Genomic DNA, 23,929 nt, shown 5'->3' with positions numbered 1-23,929 from the left:
AACCGGGTGACCTCCTAGAACTCCGAGATAATTAATCACAGAAATATTTTACTAATAACCCCTTTTCAACAAACTCAGAACATTTTCTGCTCCTGGCTCTTTGAGATAATTTGGACTTCAGCAACTTTGGCATTGAGGAGGTCCTCACACACAGGAACGATTCACGGAATTGGATTTGACCATTGCACTGAAAAAAAGGAACATTTTCTGACACAACGTCCCACAATCACATTTCCTGGGCAAAAAAACAGAATTTCTGTACAGAAAATACAATTTCTTGCATGACTAGAACCAATGACATTTTCACCAAGTCCCGAACTACAAAGATTTTCAGTATTTTAGTGTTTTCATGTATGTATTTTAGTTTGTGTATTTTATGTTGATGTGTTTTGACTGTGCTCCACCCTGCTTCAAGCTGTGAGGAGAGATGGGTAATAAGTACAATTATTATTATTAAATATTATTATTGTTATTACTATTATCCTAAATTATCTAACAGTAACATGCCGGCCACATGACCTTGGAGGTGTCTACGGATAACGCCAGCTCTTCAGCTTAGAAATGGAGATGAGACCAACCCCCAGAGTCAGACATGACTGGACTTAACGTCAGGGGAAACCTTTACCTTTTTAACAATATTATTATTAATAATAATAATAATAGTGGTACAGTAGAGTCTCACTTATCCAACACTCGCTTATCCAACATTCTGGATTATCCAACGCATTTTTGTAGTCAATATTTTCAATATATCGTGATATTTTTGTGCTAAATTCATAAATACAGTAATTACTACATAGCATTACTGTGTACTGAACTACTTTTTCTGTCAAATTTGTTGTATAACATAATGTTTTGGTGCTTAATTTGTAAAATCATAACCTAATTTGATGTTTAATAGGCTTTTCCTTAATATCTCCTTATTATCCAACATATTCACTTATCCAACATTCTGCCGGCCCATTTATGTTGGGTAAGCGAGACTCTACTGTACTAAATTTAACAATAATAACATCATCATCAACGACCGCAACAACAATCTTTGCTGGTCTACTTGAGATGTCATTTTTATCCTCAGTTGAGTCGATTCACATGTTCCTTCCATCCCTAGAATCTACCCCTTGTGCTCAAAACAGAAAAAGCCAATTCTGAGTCTCAAAGCCATATTTATGGACAACGCCCAACTCACGGAGCCCCATTCAAGTCAAGCAAACTCTCATTTTGGACATTTGCCAGAGTTCCAATCCGGTCAGCCGGTTCAGCAGCTCAAACCGAACTCTGGTTCTCAGATCATTTGAGACTTCGTCCTCTTCCTCTTTTCACTGCCTCTTCAAGTGACCTGAGGCGACCTCCTGGGTTTAAATCCTCCCTTTGTTTCTGCACTGGCCCCATGATCTCTTTTCCCCGGCTAAAGCCACAACACACGCATGTCCTCCTCATGGCTGGTTGACTTGTTCTCCACACTCACGCAACCAATAAGAGAGAGATAGCAAGAGCTGAGATTATTGGCCAGAGGACAATGGATGGAAAGATAAGAGAGATTTGCCAGTATATGGGTTTTATTAAGAGAAGAAAGCAGGGTATTATTATTATTACTATTATCATCATTGTTACTGTTGCTATTATTATTGGGGTGTTGTGTGGTTTCCAGGATGTATCGCCGTGTTCTGCTAGAACATGGCCATATAGCCTGGAAACCACCCAATACCTCCATAATAATAATATCATAAGAGAAGAAAGCAGAGCATTATTATCATCATTCTTATTATTATTAATGGGGTGTTACACGGTTTTTGGGCTATATGGCCGTGTCCTGCTAGACACAGCCATACAGCCCGGAAACCACCCAATACCCCAACAACAACAACAACAACAACAACCACAAGAGAAGAAAGCAGACACATCACCATAATAATAATAATAATAATAATAACAACAATAATAATAATACTATAATAATAAGAGAAGAAAACAGGCACAACACCCAAATAATAATAATAATAATAATAATAATAATAATAATAATAATAATAAAGAAGAAGAAGAATATTATTATCATTATTGCTGCTGTTGTTGTTATTATTACTGAGGTGTTGTGTGTTTTCCGGGCTGTATGGCCGTGGTCTGCTAGAACACAACCATACAGCCTGGAAACCACACAATACCCCAATAATAATAATAATAACAGAATAAAGCAGGCATAACACCCCAATAAGAAGAAGAAGAAGAAGAAGAAGAAGAAGAAGAAGAAGAAGAAGAAGAAGAAGAAGAAGAAGAAGAAGAAAGCACTGTGTTGCTGTTGTTATCATCATCATCATTATTAATGGGGTGTTGTGTGTTTTCCGGGCTGTATGACCATGTTCTGCTAGAGCATGGCCATATAGCCTGGAAAATACACAATAACCCAGTGATTCCAGCCATGAAAGCCTTTGACAATATATTATTATTATATCATCATCATCATAATTACCTTCCCAGTTAACAATGGTCATGTCTTGTTTCAATAGAAAACCTGATACCAGAGAAATGATATAGAAGCACTAGGGACAGATGCCTACACCATAAAAAAATAAGAGCAGCTCAACACGTTCAGCTATCTGTTCTATTCAGAACTAACAATCTCTATATATTGCATGAAACTATGAGGTCAGGTAAGCCTTCAAAAAGCTTTTTAAAGCTTCTGCTGTTTACCTTGCCTGTTGCAGGCAGGCACGAAGATCCAATAGAATCAAATAGCGTAGTTTTCATTGTTTAAGCTCAATTGCGTTGTTTACTACAGGAATGACGCTGCAATCCAAGCCTCCTGTCATCCATTACCATTCCTTCCTAATTCCAATGGTGCTTTAAAACATCCAGCTAAACCAAGGATGAGAAGGAAATTAGGGTCTGGAATGGGATTTATAAAATGTTGTAAAAGGAGTTTGGCCCCATATAAACTGATATATAATGCTGTTTAACTGTATTGGAATGCATTATATAGCAGTGTAGATCCAACCTTTGTTAACGGAGGTGACTTGGGTAGATTAAGGTTACATAGGATAAACCCCACCAAAACAAATGGAGCCAATGCAGCCTTCCTATCAAAAACAATCTTCCTAAAGAATGTTATGTAATGGGATAGGAATTAATTTTATGCCATATCAACATCTACGCAATGTGTGACCACGGGCTGGAATCATATGGCTTTCCACATATTGCCGGTCCTCATATTATTCATATTAGCCATGCTACCTGCAAGGAGCTGCTTAGCAGAATAGAATGAGGATTTATTTCTGAGAGCACATGGGATTAGACTAGAGATTGAGCAAATAATCAAGGGAAAAGATGCTCTTTCTTCAAATGGTTCATGTAGTCTGTAAACACCAAAATATTCAAATATTGAATAGAAAAATTCCTATTCCAACTGGTGGAGGTAAATGAAAGATAAAGGCTATTACAATGTCAAAGATTTGTATGAAATAAATGGTCAACTAATCCTCATAATAGAAAACATGGGAAATAAACATTGAATAAAAGTTCTAGGCTTATATAATAAACTTAAACAGGAAATACGGGGAATGCAAAAGTAAGGAAACTAAGATGGAGGAAATATTTAGAAAAGCACAGACACCAGAGAAGGGGTTGGCAGGATTAATAAACAAACTGATGATCAAAGATGAATATATCAAAAGAACAATACAACCTAAATGACAGAAAGAAGGCTCACTTACAAGACAAACAAGAGAGAAACTAATGAAAGGAGTTAGGAAAATTAAAATGGAGAAATACAAAGAAGTGGAAAGAAAATTAATCTGGAAATGTTATAGAACCATTTCCCTGAGAAGAGACAAGTAAGAGATATAATAACAACAATAAAAACCATTATTTTGTTTCGATAGCCCACATGTTGATGGATGTACAGAATCAGCCGCATTCACCGCAGTCCTTTTTACCCTGGGTGACAAATGAGTCAGTATAGACTTGTTTTGGTTTGTTTCTCCATAGTGCTAATGGGTTAGGTACTCTTAGTTCCACTCCTCAGCTGAGGCCTCTCTGACTTGGTTGGACCTCATATATCACACAGTCTTAAACGCTTGGGAAGTGTTCAATTTGGGATTCAAAATCCAGCATATCGTTTGCTTGTCATACTGTGTTTTTGTGTCAATAAAAACTATTATTATTATTATTATTATTATTATTATTATTATTATTAGAAACATAAGCTCAGTCCACAGCAGACACTCTGCTGGCCGTTGGATTACACACCGGACATTTCCCAAGTGTCTAGGACTGTGTGATGTATCGGCGAATAATAATAATAATAATAATAATAATAATAATTATTATTATTATTATTATTATTATTATTATTATTATTATTGGAAGAGCACAGTTTGGGCCTTACAGTATAACTGCTGGACATATTCACTGAAAGGTTCTGGGAACTATAGTCCCAGTTCTCTCCACTGGGTTCCCTGCAAGTGGGTTCCAGACTTGCAGCATCAGAGAGATGGTCCTGAAACTATCAGGGTGTGGTTCTAGTCCCTGATTAAAATACTCACAAGATAGTGATGACTTGGATGAAGTTGAGGGGGAAGTTGTTAAGCTGAGCAATGAAGACGGCCGCCACGCACTGGAAGAGGGCCGCCCCGTCCATGTTGACAGTGGCCCCGATGGGCAGGATGAAGCGGCTGATGTGCTTTGAGACTCCGTTCTTCTCTTCCACGCACTTCATCATCAGAGGCAACGTGGCCGAGCTGCAGGAAGGATGGCAGCAGAAAAAGAGGACAACTTCAGAACCAACCAACAAATCCAATGCTCACTTTTTTGGCTAAATTACCTGGCCAAAATTAGGATGTGCATTAGATTAGCATCATACAGTTATCTTCATGCGGAGCCAAAGCAAAAGTGGAGGATGCCTCTGAAGCATTTGGAGCTTCTATTTGGGGAACGTCATAACAAATTTCATTATCATGGCTCAATGCTATGCAATCCTGGGATTTGTAATTTGGAGAGGCATCCACACTCTTTGACAAAGAAGACTCAAGGGCTTGTAAAACTACAGCCCCCTGACTCCATAGCATTGAACCAAGGCAGTTAAAGTGGATTAAAGTGATTAAAGTAAGTAAGTAAATTCTATCTGAAGGTATAACTGTACAATGCTTTTAAAGTTATGATAGTTTATATTCGTTGTTGCACTGTGTTAAATCTTTTAGATATTGTATTTTACTATGTTATTTAACTATTTTAATTGTTGTATTATTTTAATGTATTATGATATACTGGTAGTGATCCTGCCAGTTGTGTAAGCCACCCTGAGTCCCCGTGGGGAGAAGGGTGGGGTAGAAATATCGGAAATAATAATAATAATAATAATAATAATAATAATAATTCATTCCACAGCATAGATGCACCCCAAGGTTTATTTTCAATTGCTGAAAGCTTTGGTGTTCCAACACAATTGTTTTTAAAGAAGATATTCTAAGCAAGCGGTAACTGTAATGGACATATTATAAAGAATGCACCTTTTTCTGCTGCGCATTACATTCGACAGCAAATACTTTCCTTGGTTTCAGGTTTTGAAAATTGAGATGCACATTAGATTTGATAGTGCATTAGACTCAAGTAACTATATCTTGGGACTTTCAGGGTTTCTGCAGCCATACCACTGCAGCCACTTCATAGATACCTGGAAGATGTGCCAAAGGCCGTGGCCAAGGCGGTGAAGATGCCCCATAGGAATCGGTAGGGGTTCCTGCGGGTGAAGACGAAGTAGATGGCGGGGAGGAGGAGGAGCCCGTGGATGGCGTGGCCCACCAGGCAGCAGCAGATATACTTGCCCAGGCTGGCAAACAGAAGGGCCACATCCTCCATCTCCACAATCTTGCCAGCCACCAGGAACATGATACCCACCGGCGCGTACCTGGGAGAAAAGGGAAAGGAAGAATGAGCAAATGAGGCACAAAGAGAGCAAATGAGAGACGGCAGAAAGTCTTCTTTGCCCAGGCTACCCTGTTTCCCCGAAAATAAGACATCCCCAAAAAATAAGACCTACCAGAGGTTTTGCTAAATTGCTAAATATAAGGCCTCCCCCGAAAGTAAGACCTAGCAAAGTTTTTGTTTGGAAGCATGCCCGGCGCCTGCCAAACAAAACACCAGAACTTGCAGGATCGGTAAATGTACATACCAGTTGTACATGGAAATAATGGTAATAATATATTAAAATGTTATATTATTTATATTTATACAGTAGTAACAAGAAATTCATGACAGGAGTCATAGTTTGTCTGGTTTGGTTATGTTTGTTTGTGACGACAACTACTGTACAGTATATAATAAATGTTCATTTTTTTTGTTCAACAATAAATGTGAATTTTTCTTCGTGGAAAAAATAAGACATCCCCTAAAAATAAGACCTAGCACATCTTTGGGAGTAAAAAATAATATAAGACACTGTCTTATTTTCGGGGAAACACGGTAAGCAGTTACAACAAGCATGGGCAAACTTCCACCCTCCAGGTGTTTTGAACTTCAACTCTTGCAATTCCTTTTTTTTTTTACATTTTATTTATAGTTTTAGTGTATATATAAAAAGTGGGAAAACATGTTTAGAAGGATAGAAAAGAACGAGTCGATAGAAGAAGAAAAAAAAACCACACCCAACATAAACATCGTTCCACTTCCCGATCCTCTGCATTACATTATATATCTTTCTTTTAAACATTCAATATTTCTCGGCAAACAACCGTATATGACCTGAAGCCTAGGAATTCCTGTGAGCGTAAAATCATATAAGCTCAATATTCCTTCTTGACAAATATTGTCTCAGTTTGTTCCAATCGGTCCATTGTCTTGGTGAAATGTTCTGTGATATCTTTTGTGTTAATACATCCATATTTTTAATGTCAATTAATTTCAACATCAATTTTTCTATTGTGGGAATTTCTTGCGTTTTCCATACTTTGGCTATGCATATCCTGGCAGCTGTTACCATATATTGGAGTCCATTTGAAAGTCTACTATACCTAAAAGAAAGTACTCTGGTTTTGAATCAAATTTGATTTGGAGTATTTTCTCCATTTCTTTGTTAATTTCCTTTCTACATCCCCACCACATATGCATAAAATCGCCGTTATGTTTCTGGCATTTCCAGCATTTCCCATTCCCTTTACCTTTACTGAACTTCGCAAGCTTTTCCTGTATGATGTACCATCTACAAAAGATCTTAAACTATAGTAATACGATATAATACTAATAATACGATATAATAATATTAATCATATATTATATTTTACATGTAATATTACTAATAATATTACAATATATTACTGCCTTCCCTGCAAGAATCATAGCTTTGAATAGATCTTGATATTTTACGTTAATTTTATTGCTCCCTAATATCCCCATCCACATTAATTCCATGTTTACTTGGAGTGAAATTCTAAATAATTCCTCTATTTTTCCCGTTATTTTTTCCCAAAATGTTTTTACCCTTGGACATTCCCACCACATGTGGGCATACCATCCCTTGCCTACTCCACAATGCCAACATGTTGAATTTTATTCCTCATCATATTTGCTAATTGTGCTGGGGTGCGGTACCATTTCCATATGAATATCAGTCTTGCTATTCTGCACGAACAGTGAATGGAAGGCAGTGGTCTAACTATGATAAGTCAACGCGCAGACTAAGCAACATTGCAAGGTTGTTGTGAGAACAAAGCAAGTAACTTCTCTCCCGCTATGTCATCCCACTTCTAGTTTCTTAACAATATGACAGTATTTGCTACGACGGCAGAAGCCAGAAGTCTTTCCATTGCCTGGGCTTCTATATGCCTCACCGTGAGTAACAGAACCAGAATAAAAGCTACACAGTGAACAAAGTCATGCTGTCGTTAATCCTAATTAGTGTAACATATCCGGCTCTCCAAAATCCAGCTTTTTTCAGAGGATGGAGGCTGACTCCTTGGCATGACAAATCAAAAGTGTGTGTGGGTGGGGGTGGGGGAGCAACTAATAGATTAGAACAAAGTACATGAAGTTCTAGTCACCGGATCAGTGCAATTTAGAGAAAGACTGGGCAAGCGAATGAGGCCAATGGTCACCTCCACATATTAGGCCATAATATCTCTGTTTTCCTCTACAATCCCTCTCAAAATGGTGACAGGAAGTATGGTTCCCGTCCCCTTGATCTGGTCATGTAAGTGTGATTTATTGTTATAATTGTATTATTTTACTTTGTTTAATAATGTGTATTATGTTGTTATGTAATGTTTGTGTTGCTTTTATGACTGTAAACCGCCCTGAGTCCCATCCGGGAGATAGGGCGGTATATAAATAAAGTTTTATTATTATTATTATTATTATTATTATTATTATTATTATTATTATTATTATTATTATGGGATGTCACTTCCTATCAACACTGCGAGAAGGACAGCTGAAGAAACATAAAGTATATTTAGAGAGCAATACAGAGTTCAAGGAGGCTTGTATTGTGCCTATTTATGTATATTTTCCACATGGTTTGGGGCAAATACCACTTGCAAATTACAGAGGTTTCATGGGCCCGGGCTGTGGCGCAGGCTGGAGAGCAAGCCAGCTGAAACCAGCTGCAATGAATCACTCTGACCAGGAGGTCATGAGTTCAAGGCCCGCTCGGAGCCTATGTTTGTCTTGTCTTTGTTCTATGTTAAAAGGCATTGAATGTTTGCCTATATGTGTAATGTGATCCGCCCTGAGTCCCCTTCGGAGGTGAGAAGGGCGGAATATAAATGCTGTAAATAATAATAAATAATAATGGATAACAAAAGTGGGCTTTCAAGGGCCACATGGCTGCAACTGCCAAGCCTGGTTTCCAGCAACCTGCTCCCTACCTGCCTCACCAACAGCCCTTTCCGCCAAGAGTCCTATATGATTTCTCAAATGGGTTCAGAGGGGCTTCTTACCACATGATCCAGGTGACCAAGATCATGGTGGCCTCGTTGAAGGAGTTGAAGAACTTGATCAGGTTCTCTCCTTCGGGCCCAAGTTTCCGCAAAGCAATCCCAAAGACGATGGCGAAGACCACCAGGCCCAGGATGTTCATTCCTTCCACCTCTTTGCCTAACGGGATCTGAACAAACAGGAAGCGAGAGATCAGCTGTCTACGCACGCAAGACTCCCCTTAAGAGGGCTCTGCACAAAAAAACACACACACACACGCTTCTCTCCTTTTTCTTTGACAAATACATATTCTAAGAATTCGCCACCTCATGTTGCCGCAAAATTATTTTTAACCATTTGTAATATTGATTCCCAAATCCGTTCCCCATTAATTTTTGTTTTGAATTGTATGGATCACTTTCTATCATTATTTTATAATTTTACTTATTAATACATTTGTTACTTCACCTGTACCATTCTGCTTTAATTACATTATTAATTCTTAAAATTGGGTTGCTGTGAGTTTTCCAGGCTGTATGGCCATGTTCCAGAAGCATTCTCTCCTGACATTTCCCCCACACCTATGGCAGGCATCCTCGGAGGTTGTGAGGTCTGTTGGAAACTAGGCAAGTGGGGTTTATGTATCTGTGGAATGTCCAGGCTGGGAAAGAGAACTCTTCTCTGTTTGTGGCAAGCGTGAATGTTGCCCCAAACCTTGCAGCTTCAAAGCCTACTTGTTTCATGCCTGGGGGGATGCTTTGTTGGGAGGTGTTAACTGGCCCTGATGGTTTCCTGTCTGGAATTCTCCTGTTTTCTGCGTGTTGTTCTTTATTTACTGTCCTGATTTTAAAGTTTTTAAAATACTGATAGCCAGATTTTGTTCATTTTCATGGTTTCCTCCTTGCTGTTGAGATTTATTTATTTATTTATTATTTGCTACATTTATATGCCGCCCTTCTCACCCCGAAGGAGACTCAGAGCGGCTTATAAATTAAATTTACATACAATATTATATTATTAGCATAGTACAATACTGGTAATAAATTACTATATTGTACTGTATCAATATATTGTAATATTATTAGTAATATTACATGTAAAATATAATATATAATTAATATATTGTCCACATGCTTCTTGTGGATTTCAATGGATTCTCTGTGTAGTCAGACATGGTGGTTACTAGACTGGTCCAGCATTTCTGTGTTCTCAAATAATATTCTGTGCCCAGGTTGGTTCATCAAGTGCTCTGCTATGGCTGATTTTCCTGGTTCAGTTAGTCTGCAGTCCCTTTCATGAGAGTTATTTCTCCCACCCTGAACATTCCTCAGATATGTAAACCCCACTTGCCTAGTTTGCAACAAACCTCACAACTTCTGAGGATGCCCACCATAGATGTGGCTGAAACGTCAGGAGAGAATGCTTCTGGAACATCGCCATACAGCTTGGAAAACTCACAGCAATCCAGTAATTCCAGCCATGAAAACCTTCGACAACACAATTCTTCAAATTAGGTCTGCATTTCCCGTGTTGTTTTACCCAATTCTTTGTCCATGAATCCAATGGTAGTACATTATACCAAGATACTCCCCATTTTATATCTTATTTTCTAAAGTTCCAATCTTTTAGTTTTACTACTCCATTTCTTTCCATGTCCTTTATGAGTTATGCCTTAAGGTTCTCTGGCAATTTTTCTAGATCTATAACTATAATCAAACTATTTTTTCCAGGCAGAGGGGCAATTTAGTAGTAGGTTGCTGTGAGTTTTCCAGGCTGTATGGGCATGTTCCAGAAGCATTCTTTCCTGGGGTTTCACCCACATCTGTGGCAAGCATTCTCAGAGACCTCATATCCTCTGAGGATGCCTGCCATAGATGTGGGCGAGACGTCAGGAGAGAATGCTTCTGAAACATGGCCATACAGCCCGAAAAACCCACAGCAACCCAGTGATTCCGGCCATGAAAGCCCTCGACAACAGCACAAATGAAATGACCTGTGTGAGCCATTATAGACACTGCTCAGAGGGCATCCACCAAAGTTAATGGAGTATTCTGTCATTAGTTCTTAAGTCTATGTTAATTGATTAATTTGTGTGTCTTGTGTACCTATGTTCATTATTGGGTTGGAGAAAGAACTCTTGTCTGTTTGTGGCAAGTGTGAAAGTTGCAGTTGACCACCTTGATTAGCATTGAATTGCTTCAAAACCTGGCTGCTTCCTGCCAGAGGGGAAACAGAAATTCCAGACGTGAAACAATCAGGGGCAGCTAATACCTCCCAACAAAGGATCCCCCAAACAGGAAGCAGCCAGGCTTTGAAGCTGCAAGGCCATTCAGTACTAAACAAAGTAGCCAGTGACAAGCAGACAAGAGTTCTTTTTCCCACCCTGGACATTCCACAGATATATAAAAAAACTCAGTTGCCTAGTTTCTAAGAGACCTCACCACCCCTGAGGATGCCTGCCATAGATGTGGGCGAGACGTCAGGAGAGAATGCTTCTGAAACATGGCCATACAGCCCGAAAAACCCACAGCAACCCAGTGATTCCGGCCATGAAAGCCCTCGACAACAGCACAAATGAAATGACCTGTGTGAGCCATTATAGACACTGCTCAGAGGGCATCCACCAAAGTTAATGGAGTATTCTGTCATTAGTTCTTAAGTCTGTGTTAATTGATTAATTTGTATGTCTTGTGTACCTATGTTCATTATTGTATTATGTTTAGTTGTTGTATGGTTTTCTGTTTTGTTGGAAACCGGCCTGAGTCCCTTGAGGAGATAGGGCGGTATATAAATAAATTATTATTATTATTATTATTATTATTATTATTATTATTATTATTATTATTAAGTGTGTTTTTGTATTTGATATTACTGTATGCTGTATACTGTATGCTGGTTTTATATCTGTAAGCCACCTCGAGTCCCTCTGGGGAGATGGTGGCGGGGTACAAAAATAAAATAATAATAATAATTGTCATAAGGACATAGTATGACACAGCAAACGAGATATATATGCTGGATTTTGTATCACAAATTATTATTATTATTATTATTATTATTATTATTATTATTGACACAACGATGTTGTATGACACAGCAAACAAGATAGACATGCTGGATTTCGTTTCACAAAACCACAAGTCGAACACTTCCCAAGTGTCTAGGACTGTGTGATGTATTTTCGGATGATGCGTGCAGATCCCAGCAGGGTGGCCTTTTGCAGTTGGCAGATCGTAATTTTGTCAATGTCTATTGTTTCCAAATGCCGGCTGAGATCTTTTGGCACGGCACCCAATGTGCCCATCACCACCTGCACTGGTTTCTGCCAGAGTCTTTGAAGTTCAATCTTGAGGTCCTGATAGCGGCTGAGTTTTTCCTGTTGTTTTTCATCAATGCGACTGTCACCTGGGATGGCGACATCAATTATCCAAACCTTGTTCTTTTCCACAACTGTGATATCTGGTGTGTTGTGTTCCAGAACTTTGTCAGTCTGGATTCGGAAGTCCCACAGTATCTTTGCGTGTTCATTTTCCACAACCTTTGCTGGTTTGTGATCCCACCAGTTCTTTGCTGCTGGCAGGTGGTACTTGAGGCATAAGTTCCAATGGATCATTTGGGCCACACAGTTGTGCCTCTGTTTGTAGTCTGTCTGTGCAATTTTCTTACAGCAGCTGAGGAGATGATCAATGGTTTCGTCAGCTTCCTTGCACAGTCTGCATTTTGGGTGATCAGCTGATTTTTCGATCTTGGCCTTAATTGCCTTTGTTCTGATGTCTTGCTCCTGGGCTGCAAGGATCAGGCCTTCTGTCTCCTTCTTCAGGGTCCCATTCGTGAGCCAGAGCCAGGTCTTCTCCTTGTCAGCTTTTCCTTCAATTTTGTCAAGGAACTTTCCATGCAATGTTTTGTTGTGCCAGCTGTCAGCTCTAGTTTGTAGTGTGGCTTTCTTGTACTGGTTTTTTGTCTGCTGTGCTTTGAGGAGTTTCTGATTTTTGACTTCAATCAAAGCAGGTTCTTCACTTTGCTTTACATATTCTTCCAGGGCATGTTGTTGTTATTATTATTATTATTATTATTATTATTATTATTATTATTATTATTATTATTATTATCACTCAACCAAATGGAAAACCTGGTGCAAAGGCTGAAAAATGGAACCTACAGCAGACCCATGAATTCACTCACTCACTTTTACTCTCTCCTTTTCTGTTTGTAGCACCACCGATTGAGGCATAAGGGCACGTGTCCTTGCCTCACCCACAGGCAGAGCCGTTACTGTCTCCTTCCGCGACAACTCCCTGGACCACGGGAACAGAAAGGCCCAGCAAGTGCTTTTTAGGAAGGAAAAACTTAAAAAAGAGTTTGGTGGAGTCTTCTTCTCCGGACATTTGGAAACAGAGGCTGGATGGCCATCTGTTGGGAAGGTTTGTCATCTTTCATGGCAAAAAGGGGTTGGATTGAATGGCCCTTGGGGGTCTCGTCCAACTAGGATTCTATGATGGCATGGAAGAAGCACTGGATTGTCAAGTGGAGACAGACCTATTTGTTTTATTACCATTCTTTCCACAAAACTTTCAAATTCTGTGTTTATCTTACAATTTTAAAATTGTTTGGTTCTTGCTATGTGTTTTAATTTTAATTTTGTAACTGTGCTGTTTTTATGCATATGTTGTTTTTAGGGCTTTGTTCCCATGTAAGCCGCCCTGAGTCTCCTTGGGGAGATGGAGGCAGGATATAAGAAATAAATTAGTATTATTATTGACACAACGACATTGTATGACACAGCAAACAAGATAGATATGCTGGATTTAATAATAATAATAATAATAATAATAATAATAATAATAATAATAGAAAAAGGTTTGGATCATTCATGTCGCCATCCCAGGTGACAGTCGCATTGACGAAAAACAACAGGAAAAACTCAGCCGCTATCAGGACCTCAAGATTAAACTTCAAAGACTCTGGCAGAAACCAGTGCAGGTGGTCCCGGTGGTGATGGGCACATTGGGTGCCGTGCCAAAAGCTCTCAGCCGGCATTTGGAAACAATAGACATTGACAAAATTACGATCTGCCAACTGCAAAAGGCCACCCTGCTGGGATCTACACGCATCATCCGAAAATACATCACACAGTCCTAGACACTTGGGAAGTGTTCGACTTGTGATTTTGTGATATGAAATCCAGCATATCTATCTTGTTTGCTGTGTCATAATAAAATATATTATTATTATTATTATTATTATTATTATTATTATTAATCTATGCTGTTTTCTAATGCTCCATCTCTGCCCAACATCCTCATCTTTACAACCAACGCAGCCAAAAATCTCTTTCTCCTTACCTTGAGTTCTATGGCAGTTTCATTGATGACACCCACTTCCTCTGTTATATTCTTCTTAATTATCAGCGCCCTGTAAGAGGTTGTGTACTGCGGAAGAAGAGACACAAAGAGGAAAACACAGTGTCAGTGTCATTAAGACCACTACAGTCGTGCCCATTTCAAGCAGTCCTGCATCAGCCTACTTCTTTGGGGGCTGCAAATCTGAAATGTTGCCACGCCACTGATAAAACGCAGCACAGAATACACCTATGTATCATCGAGTCAAATACGCTATCGAAACTAATGCATGCCTCAATTTTCAAAATCCTGAAACAAAAAAAAGTATTTGCAAAAAGTGCCTTCGTTGTAATTTGACACAAAACGGTACACATTTGTTGGAAAGTAGGCAAGTGGAGTTTTTATATCTGTGAAATATCCAAGGTGGGAGAAAGTATTTTTGTCTGTTGGCGGCAAGTGTGAATGTTGCCATTGGCCACCTTGATTAATATTGAATAGCCTTCCAGCTTCAAATGCTTTTGGAGAGTAACTGTCATATACTTCTTTTTTGTTGCTCCCCTCCTATATTTATCCTCTAGACCAGGGGTCCCCAAACTAAGGCCCGGGGGCCGGATGCGGCCCTCCGAGGTCATTTACCTGGCCCCTGCCCTCAGTTTTATAATATAATATATTGTATATACATATAATATTGATAATAATATTATAATGTAATACAATATAACACTAATAATAATACCATATAATAATATTAATTATATATTCTATATTACATATAATATTACAGTATAGTGGTATAGTTCAATATAGTAATATATACTGCTAATATTGTGCTATGCTAATAACATAATATATTGTACGTACATATAATTTGTAAGCCACTCTGAGTCCCCTTTGGGGTGAGAAGGGTCTGATACAAATGTAGTAAATAAATGCAGTAAATAAATAATACATAAATAAATACATTTTAGACTTAGGCTCGCCCAAAGTCTGAAATGACTTGAAGGCACACAACAACAACAACAACAACAATCCTAATTAACTTGACTATCTCATTGGCCAGAAGCAGGACCCCACTTCCCATTGAAATCCTGATAAATGTATGTTGGTTAAAATTGTTTTTATTTTTAAATATTGTATTGTTCTTTCATTGTTCTTGTTGTTGTTGTTTTTGCACTACAAATAAGACATGTGCAGAGTGCACCGGAATTTGTTTGTATTTTTTTTTTCAAATGATAATCCGGCCCCTCAACAGTCTGAAGGATTGTGGACCGGCCCTCGGCTTAAAACGTTTGAGGACCCCTGCAATAGACTGTACCACTATCTTATGACCCTGTTCCCGTGGTTTTTATTCTTATTTCTTTCTCACCCCGAGTTTTAACTTAGTGTTCATGTGGCCCGCCCTAGTTTTTATTGCTTTTCTGATTTTGTGCTGTATTATGTATATTATTATCTATTGTATTGTTTAATTGTGTTATGATGTGTTGTTTTATATTTTGTTACATTGTATTGTTCTGGGCATGGCCCCATGTAAGCCGCCCCGAGTCCCCGTTGGGGAGATGGTGGCGGGGTATAAATAAAGTTTATTATTATTATTATTATTATTATTAAATCCTGGCTACTTCTTGCCTGGGGAATCCTTTGTTGGGAGGTGTTAGCTGGCCTTGATTGTTTCAAGTCTGGAATTCCCTCTTTTTTTGTGTCGCTCTTTATTCACTGTCTTGATTTTAGAGTTTTTAATACTAGATTTTATTCCTTTTCATGGTTTCCTCCTTTGTGTTGAAATTGTCCACATGCTTCTTGTGGATTTCAATGGCCTGTCTGTGTAACCTGACATGGTGGTTGTGAGAGTGGCCCAGCAATTCTGTGCTCTCAAATAATATGGTGTGTCCAGGTTGGTTCATCAAGGGCTCTGCTATGGCTGACTTCTCTGGTTGAATTACTACATATTTATGTCTGTTTGTACCACAAAGACTGTGGCTAGGTGAAGTGTTCCTCCGTGATGTCACTGAGGCTCGGGCTGTGGCGCAGGTTGGAGAGCAAGCCAGCTGCAACCAGCTGCAATGAATCACTCTGACCAGGAGGTCATGAGTTCGATTTGTTCTATGTTAAAAGGCATTGAATGTTTGCCTATATGTGTAATGTGATCCGCCCTGAGTCCCCTTCGGGGTGAGAAGGGCGGAATATAAATGCTGCAAATAAATAAATAAATGAGAATGAAAAGATATGGGGAAGGAAAGAAAGAAGGAAGAGAAAGAAAGGGAATACAAGGGAAAATAAGAAGGAGAAAGGTGGGCAGCAGTCCCAATGACATCTGGTCAACGCTGGGTATATATTTACTACTGATATATCCAAATTGGAGATACTGCCTTGTCCTTGCAGCTGGCCTCCAGGATGTTTCCCATATTTTGTGACCCTGAGAAACCTGTAACTGGAGATGCAGAAGTGGAGCAGACGGGTTTGGACTGAACCGGGGCACCTTTAGCATTCAAAGAAAGGCAGATGTTCTCCCTCCTTGAAGATCAAAAGCCAGAAGAAAGCACAAAAGGGTTTATTCTCTTGACCGCTAGCATCTGTTTATTCCTAAACACCTCTTCCAGCATCTGCTTATTGACATCCCTCTTTACTGCCCTTGTAGTCCAAAAGAATTATTTCTCCTCTGGTTACAAAACCAGATCCGAACATGGTTAATGTTTCCTTACCTTTGTGTTTTTTGCGATTAACTGGTGCTTTTTTGTGTGTGTGTGGCATGTTAATCTTTTTGAGAGCTTGGACAAAGCCAATGTGGCTTAATTTTTAATAGCCTTGTTCCATGAACAAAGGCAACTCCGAGGAAAGCGAAGGAGAGAGCAGAACAAGGTCTCGTTCTGCCTGCGTTTAATTGACCCATTTTGAAATCTTAGTCTTGACTTTGTATTCCATAACCTCCAACATTTCACAGATTAAAAACTGCGGCCAAAAAGCCATCAGAAGGCGGGCAAGATGGCAGAAAGGCGTCAATAAGGAAGAACGCACTGCTGTGGTTTGCTTTTGCCTGAGCCTGCTGGGAAGTTAATTGAGTGCAAATTCTCTTGTTTGCAGCAATTGAAACAAGTTAAGGACAAAGTGGGAGGTAGCAAGAGAAACTGGGACATACCGAAAGCAGCTGGCAGAGAATTAATTGAGAAGAGATTAATACAGTTGTAGTGTATTATTTATGACCATCATAGCTTGGGGCCGGGCTGTGGTGCAGCTGGCTAGTAACCAGCTGCTATAAATCACTACTGACCGAGAGGTCATGAGTTCGAAGCCCGGGTCGGGTTAAGCCTCCGACCATAAAATAAAAAAAAATAGCCCCGGCTTGCTGTTGACCTAGCAGCCCCGAAAGACAGTTGCATCTGTCAAGTAGGGAAAATTTAGGGACGCTTTATGCGGGAGGCTAATTTAACTAATCTACAACACCATAAAACTGCTCACGAGGAAAAGAAGAGGAAGAACAGCCACCAATGTATGGTGAAGCAACAGCTCCCCCTGTGGCTGGAAATCGTGAAGCTGGAAAGATGTTAAAAAATGCCTCTGTGTCTGTCTAAAACTGAATGTTGTTTGTCTGTTGGCATTGAATGTTTGCCATATATGTGTTCATTGTAATCCGCCCTGAGTCCCCTTCGGGGTGAGAAGGGCGGAATATAAATACTGTAAATAAATAGCTTAGGGTAGGAATGGTTCATATCTGCTTCTGGAGACAAAAGCAGCTTCCCAAAGCAACCTTCAAAGTATAGGGAAGCTGAGGAAGAAACACAATCTATAAAGTATCTACAGACACACTAAGAAAATCCAACCAATGCTACGCTCAGCAAAGGACAAGAGGGATCATCTCACCCTCTGAGGAGTCTACCATAGACCATGCAGCTGGGGTCAAGTATCAGGATCTCCAATCCTTGACATCTCTGGTTGGCTGACAAGGAACAGATGCCAGCCATAAAGCAGGCCGGCCATAAAACATCAATTACCCTCTGGTATGTGGGAGCCCCTATATATGTGGGCCAAAAGAAGGTTCTGGCATTTGGTACAATAAAAACTTGTTGGAATCTACCCACGTGTGTATTGGTGCTTTTCTTTGGAAGACGGACCACAGCACAACTGGGAGAAGAGAACCTAACAATTCATCAAGTCTACAGAGGGACCACCAAACGCAGCATTGACCAAACACAAATCAAGGAACATGAAAGCCACTGCAAGCCACCAAGCTTGTAAAAATGGAACACGTGATATGGGATATTTCTTGAGGCCTTTCCAAAACCGAAACACCCATAGCATAGTTGACACCATGCTGTAGATATCCACCATCTAAAACAGGCATTGGAAAACTACCGGCTGTTAGGAATTGTGAGAGTTGAAGTCCAAACACATGGAGGGCTGCAGTTTGCCCATGCCTGATCTAAAACCTGCAAAAGATGCTTTTTGTTAAGACTCCAGCTCCTTGGACTTTGACTTTTTTTTAGAATTCCAACTCATAGCATGTTGGCTGAAGGGGAAATTTGCAAGTTGTAGTCCAAACAAAGCAAATTTTTGAGTCTTGGCTCTCATAGCGGAAAAGGTGAGATACAGTTTCCAAAGAGTTGTCAAAGGTTTTCATGGCCAGAATCACTGGGTTGCTATGAGTTTTCCAGGCTGTATGGCCATGTTCAAGAAGTATTATCTCCTGATGTTTCGCCCACATCTATGTCAGGCTTCCTCAGGGGTTGTGAGGTCTCTTAGAAACTAGGCAACTGAGTTTTTTTTATATATCTGTGGAATGTCCAGGGTGGGAAAAAGAACTCTTGTCTGCTTGTCACTGGCTACTTTGTTTAGTACTGAATGGCCTTGCAGCTTCAAAGCCTGGCTGCTTCCTGTTTGGGGGATCCTTTGTTGGGAGGTATTAGCTGCCCCTGATTGTTTCACGTCTGGAATTTCTGTTTTCCCCCTGGCAGGAAGCAGCCAGGTTTTGAAGCAATTCAATGCTAATCAAGGTGGTCAACTGCAACTTTCACACTTGCCACAAACAGACAAGAGTTCTTTCTCCAACCCAGGACATTCCACAGATAAACCCCACTTGCCTAGTTTCCAACAGACCTTATAACCTCTGACGATGCCTGTGGGCAAAACATCAGGAGAGAATGCTCCTGGAACATGGCCATACAGCCCGGAAAACTCACAGCAACCCAGTTTCCAAAGAGTTAGACGAGACTTACTGATCGGAATGCAGCTGAGACCAGATTGGAAGGGAAGATGTTTCTGTAAAAAAAAAAAGAAAAATAGAAGTTCAGAGAGAAACTCAACTCTTAATCAAAGCCAGACACTCAATACTACTTTTCTTCTAGATGCCTTCCATGTTTGCTGCGGGTTATCAATCAAAATTCAGGTGTAATAAAGAGGAGAAGATGCCCTGGAAGCATGTGGCATATTATTTATTGCCACTTTATTTTGTTCCTATCTTGAGAGCAGCAAGGTGGGTCTGGGATGAACTTAAGACAAATAAAGGATGCATTTGCAAATAAGGCCATGTAGGCATGTAGCCAAAGCTGTTCTTATACTGGCGTTTCCTATTCATATTCTCCTTTCCCCCCCAAAGGAATCAATAAGAAATATAACTTAATAATAATTAATAATAAAACTTTATTTATAACCCGCTTCCATCTCCCCGAGGGGACTCAGAGCGGTTGACTTGGGGACCAAGCTCGATCAACAGATAAAACAATACGACAGCATATATACTTAAAACAATAACAGTAAAATAGCATTAAAAATACACAGTATCATGACAAAAAGTAGTTGTTTTATGCTGGATTTTCTCATTTATAAACAGCTCTTTTCCCCAGTTTACGAGAACTTTGCTTAGAAGGAAAAGCTTAATCATCCTCATCACAAACAAACGGTTATTTTGGGCATCATGCAAACATCCAAGGGTTCAGCCCTTTGATTCTATTATAATTGCCTACATCCAAGGCAATTCTGGGATTTGCATTTTGGTGAATATTGAGAATCTATGACTAAAGACCCTGAATAACCCCTCAAACTGCAAACCCCAGGATTACATAAAATAGTGCCATGAAACTAGAAACATGCACTGAGTGAACAGACCCAATGTTATTGGATAGCAACTCCCAGCAGTCCTAGCACTTACTGTCTACACATTTCAGTCTATATATATAAACGAGTGATGGAATCCTGGCGACCGCCAAAACAACAAAACTAAAAACCCCACAACCACGAAAATTGACAACACAACCCATCATCCACACCTCTAGGTTAATACAACAAAAAGAAAAATAAAGTCCTAATTAGAGGGAGAGCAATAATTGTTTTTATCCAATTGCTGCCAGTTAGAAGGCTAAGCTCCGCCTACTTGGTCTCCTAGCAACCCTCTCTCCCAGGGGACAGGCAGAGTTAGGCCTCACTTAGGCCTCTTCCACACTGCCTATAAAATACAGATTATCATATTTTAACTGGATTAGATGGCAGTGTAGACTCAAGGCCCTTCCACACAGCTATATAACCCATATAATCTTATTTTATCTGCTTTAACTGGATTATCTGGAATCCACACCTTTACCTTAACTACCACCAATTCCTCAATACTTTATTTCCCATACCACCGTACTTCGCCACAGCAATGCGTGGCCGGGCACAGCTAGTATTTTATAACCAGAGCGATTTTTCATGCTGATTTCGCATTTCTATTGAGATATTTGGGACATTAGGACGTTATCTAAAATACCAAGAGGAAGATTTACTCAGACGTTACAGAAGAAATTGGGAGACACATCTGAATGAGTGTAAAATGATCCCGAATATATATTTGGATTCAACAAATCAGGGACAGAGTTAGGGTTCCGTGGCCAAAAAAAAGTTGGGAGCTGCTGTTCTAGAAGACACTCGAGCCTCAGCCAAGAATAACTTTCTCTACTAGCCAAACTCCTGGCAAGATCAGGTATCAGGCTTACCCTTGGCTTGTAGGGCTTTTCCCCGGCCCTAATTCCCCCTCTTTCATTCCATTCAGGGGATGGATGGGGCAGCACAAACAAGATTAAAGCCTTAGCTTTGCAGGCGGCAAATGACCGTCTGGCTGCCATCCAGAGAGGAGCTTTATTTGCCCAGGAAGAAGGATGCTCAGTGCTAACTCCGTTCCCTGCCTCTTATAAAAAGTGTGTGCTATTTTAAGGGGGGCAATGTTTACTTCCATTACCCCCCATGTTGCTGCTTACCTCGTTGAATTCATAGGATGCTATAGTTGGAAGAGATCCCAAGGGCCATCCAGTTCAACCCCGACATGAAGGGAGACACAATCCAAACCTTCCCAACAGGTGGCCATTCAGCTTCCAGAGGACACACCACCGGACTCCAAGGCCGCAGCATATTCTACTCCCAAACAGCTCTAACCATGCAGTCATGCCAATGGCCACATGACCTTGGAGGTGTCTACGGACAACGCCAGCTCTTCGGCTTAGAAATGGAGATGAGCCCCAACCCCCAGAGTCAGACATGACTGGACGTAACGTCAGAGGAAACCTTTACCTTTTACCTACAATAATATATAATACTAGCTGTGCCCGGCCACACGTTGCTGTGGCAAAGTGGTGGTGGTATTGGTTAAAAATTGTTGTGTAATGTTTATTTGACGTTATTTGTATTTTTAAATTAATTTTATTGTAAGTTATCTTTTTATTTATTATATTTTATTTTATATTTTATTATTTTCTTGTATAATTTTTAGATATTTTTTGTTATTATGGTATTTTATTGTATTAATTTTTTAGTGTTTTTAATTATTTTTAGTGTTTTTTATTATTTTTATTGGGTTGCTAGGAGACCAAGTTGGAGGAGCTTAGCCTTCTAACTGATAGCAATTGGATAAAAGCAATTATTCCTCTCTCTCTAATTAGGACTTTATTTTTCTTTTCTTTTTGTTGTATCAACCTAGAGGCGTGGATGATGGGTTGTGTCGTCAAATTTTGAGGTTGGGGGGCCTGTAGTTTTGTTGTTTTGTGGGTCGCCGTGATGCCATCACTCTTTTATATATATAGATTATATTATATAATATATTATATAATACTGTATATAATAATTACAATAATATATAATATATTGTGTATGCATATAATATTAATATTATTTTGTAATACAATATAATAATGTTAATTATATATTATATATTACATGCAATATTAATAATATTACAATATATTGATATAGTACAATATAGTAATTTTTTGCCAGTATTGTGCTATGCTAATAATATAACATTGTATGTAAATTTAATTTGTAAGCCGCTCTGAGTCCCCTTCGGGGTGAGAAGGGCGGGATATAAATGTATTAAATAATAATAATAATAATAATAACCACCAAAAAGTTCTTCCTAATGCTTAGGTGGAATCTTTTTTCCTGCAATCTGCACCCATTGCTGTGTCCTAGTCTTCGACATAGCCATTAAAAGTAGTTTTCACTCCAGCAATCCTAAACCATTAGGTCCTATCCATTCTGGGAATCTAAGCAGGGGTCAGCCCTGTTTAGTACTCAGATGGGAGACCAGCAACAAATCCCAGCTGCTGCAGGGTGCATTTTAGGGGAAGGAATTGGCAAAACTACCTCCAAATATTCCTAGCCTAAGTCAATAAGCAACTTGAAGGCACATACATATAAAGCAATGGTAGGTAAAGTTAAAGGTTTCCCCTGACATTAAGTCCATCTCCATTTCTAAGCCGAAGAGCTGGCATTGTCCATAGACACCTCCAAGGTCATGTGGCCGGCATGACTGCATAGAGCGCCATTACCTTCCTACTGGAGTGGTATCTATTGATCTACTCACATTTGCATGTTTTTGAACTGCTAGGTTGGCAGAAGCTGGAGCTAACAGCAGGCGCTCACTCCGCTCCCGGGATTTGAACCTGGGACCTTTTGGTCTGCAAGTTCAGCAGCTCAGCGCTTTAACACACTGCGCCACCAGGGTAAATGCTCAGTTTTAAGACCCTTAAACAGAATCCAAGAGCTGGAAGAGCCCCCAAGGGCTGTGTAATCCAACCCTTCTGCCACACAGACAGCACAATCCAAGCACACCCGACAGATGGCCATCCAGCCTCTCTTTAAAAGCCTCCAAAAAAATGAGTCTCCGTTTAAGTAGCCCCAGCAGCAAAGGCTTCATTCACACTTGCTTCATCTGTTGGCTATGTTTATCTTTGATCCAGATGTTCAAGGCTGAGAAACCCTGGAAATGTTTTAAGACTAGGTTCACTTCAGACACAACATGGTTTTATCCGCAGCTGCAGAAGACATTTGAGGTTGCCGTATTGGCTGTCCAACAAATTAAATCCCACAAAAAAGAGCTTTATCAGCTAGGCAAAATGAAAGATTTTGACAGTCATGTTGGTCCTATTCTCTGAAAGGTCATGCTTTGTAAAAGTTATGGTCTCCAAAAGGTGTTTTTTCCAAAAGGTTATGAATGCCATTTTCCAAAACCTTACGTATATTTGTTGATGCTACTGAAACGAGGGTGCATCTACAATCAATGGCGTCTTACAATTGGAAGAAATACGATATTCATATCACCTTTTCTATACAACCCTATCCCTAGCACAAGAGCTGCCAATCTATATGGGAGAAAGGAATACATTGATATATATCAGGGGTCCTCAAACCTTTTAAGCAGAGGGCCGGTTCACAATCCTTCAGACTGT

General features: G+C 39.7%; 1 protein-coding gene across 1 annotated transcript in view; it reads right to left on the bottom strand.

Moving 5' to 3' along the window:
• slc1a5 (solute carrier family 1 member 5) overlaps positions 1–23,929 on the bottom strand; it is a 53,878-nt gene that overhangs the window by 12,071 nt on the left and 17,878 nt on the right. The window contains exons 2-6 of the mRNA XM_008121532.3: positions 19,451–19,493; positions 14,247–14,333; positions 8,928–9,094; positions 5,669–5,902; positions 4,542–4,736 (exon numbers count right to left, since the gene is read on the bottom strand). Coding sequence (XP_008119739.1) covers positions 4,542–4,736; positions 5,669–5,902; positions 8,928–9,094; positions 14,247–14,333; positions 19,451–19,493 — 726 coding nt within the window. The remainder of the gene's footprint in view (positions 1–4,541; positions 4,737–5,668; positions 5,903–8,927; positions 9,095–14,246; positions 14,334–19,450; positions 19,494–23,929) is intronic.

The sequence above is a fragment of the Anolis carolinensis genome, unplaced genomic scaffold (assembly GCF_035594765.1).
Source record: "Anolis carolinensis isolate JA03-04 unplaced genomic scaffold, rAnoCar3.1.pri scaffold_10, whole genome shotgun sequence".
NCBI classification, from domain to species: Eukaryota; Metazoa; Chordata; class Lepidosauria; order Squamata; family Dactyloidae; genus Anolis; species Anolis carolinensis.
Note: the sequence above shows the minus strand (reverse complement) of the source record. Positions and strands in the feature narration are given on the sequence as shown.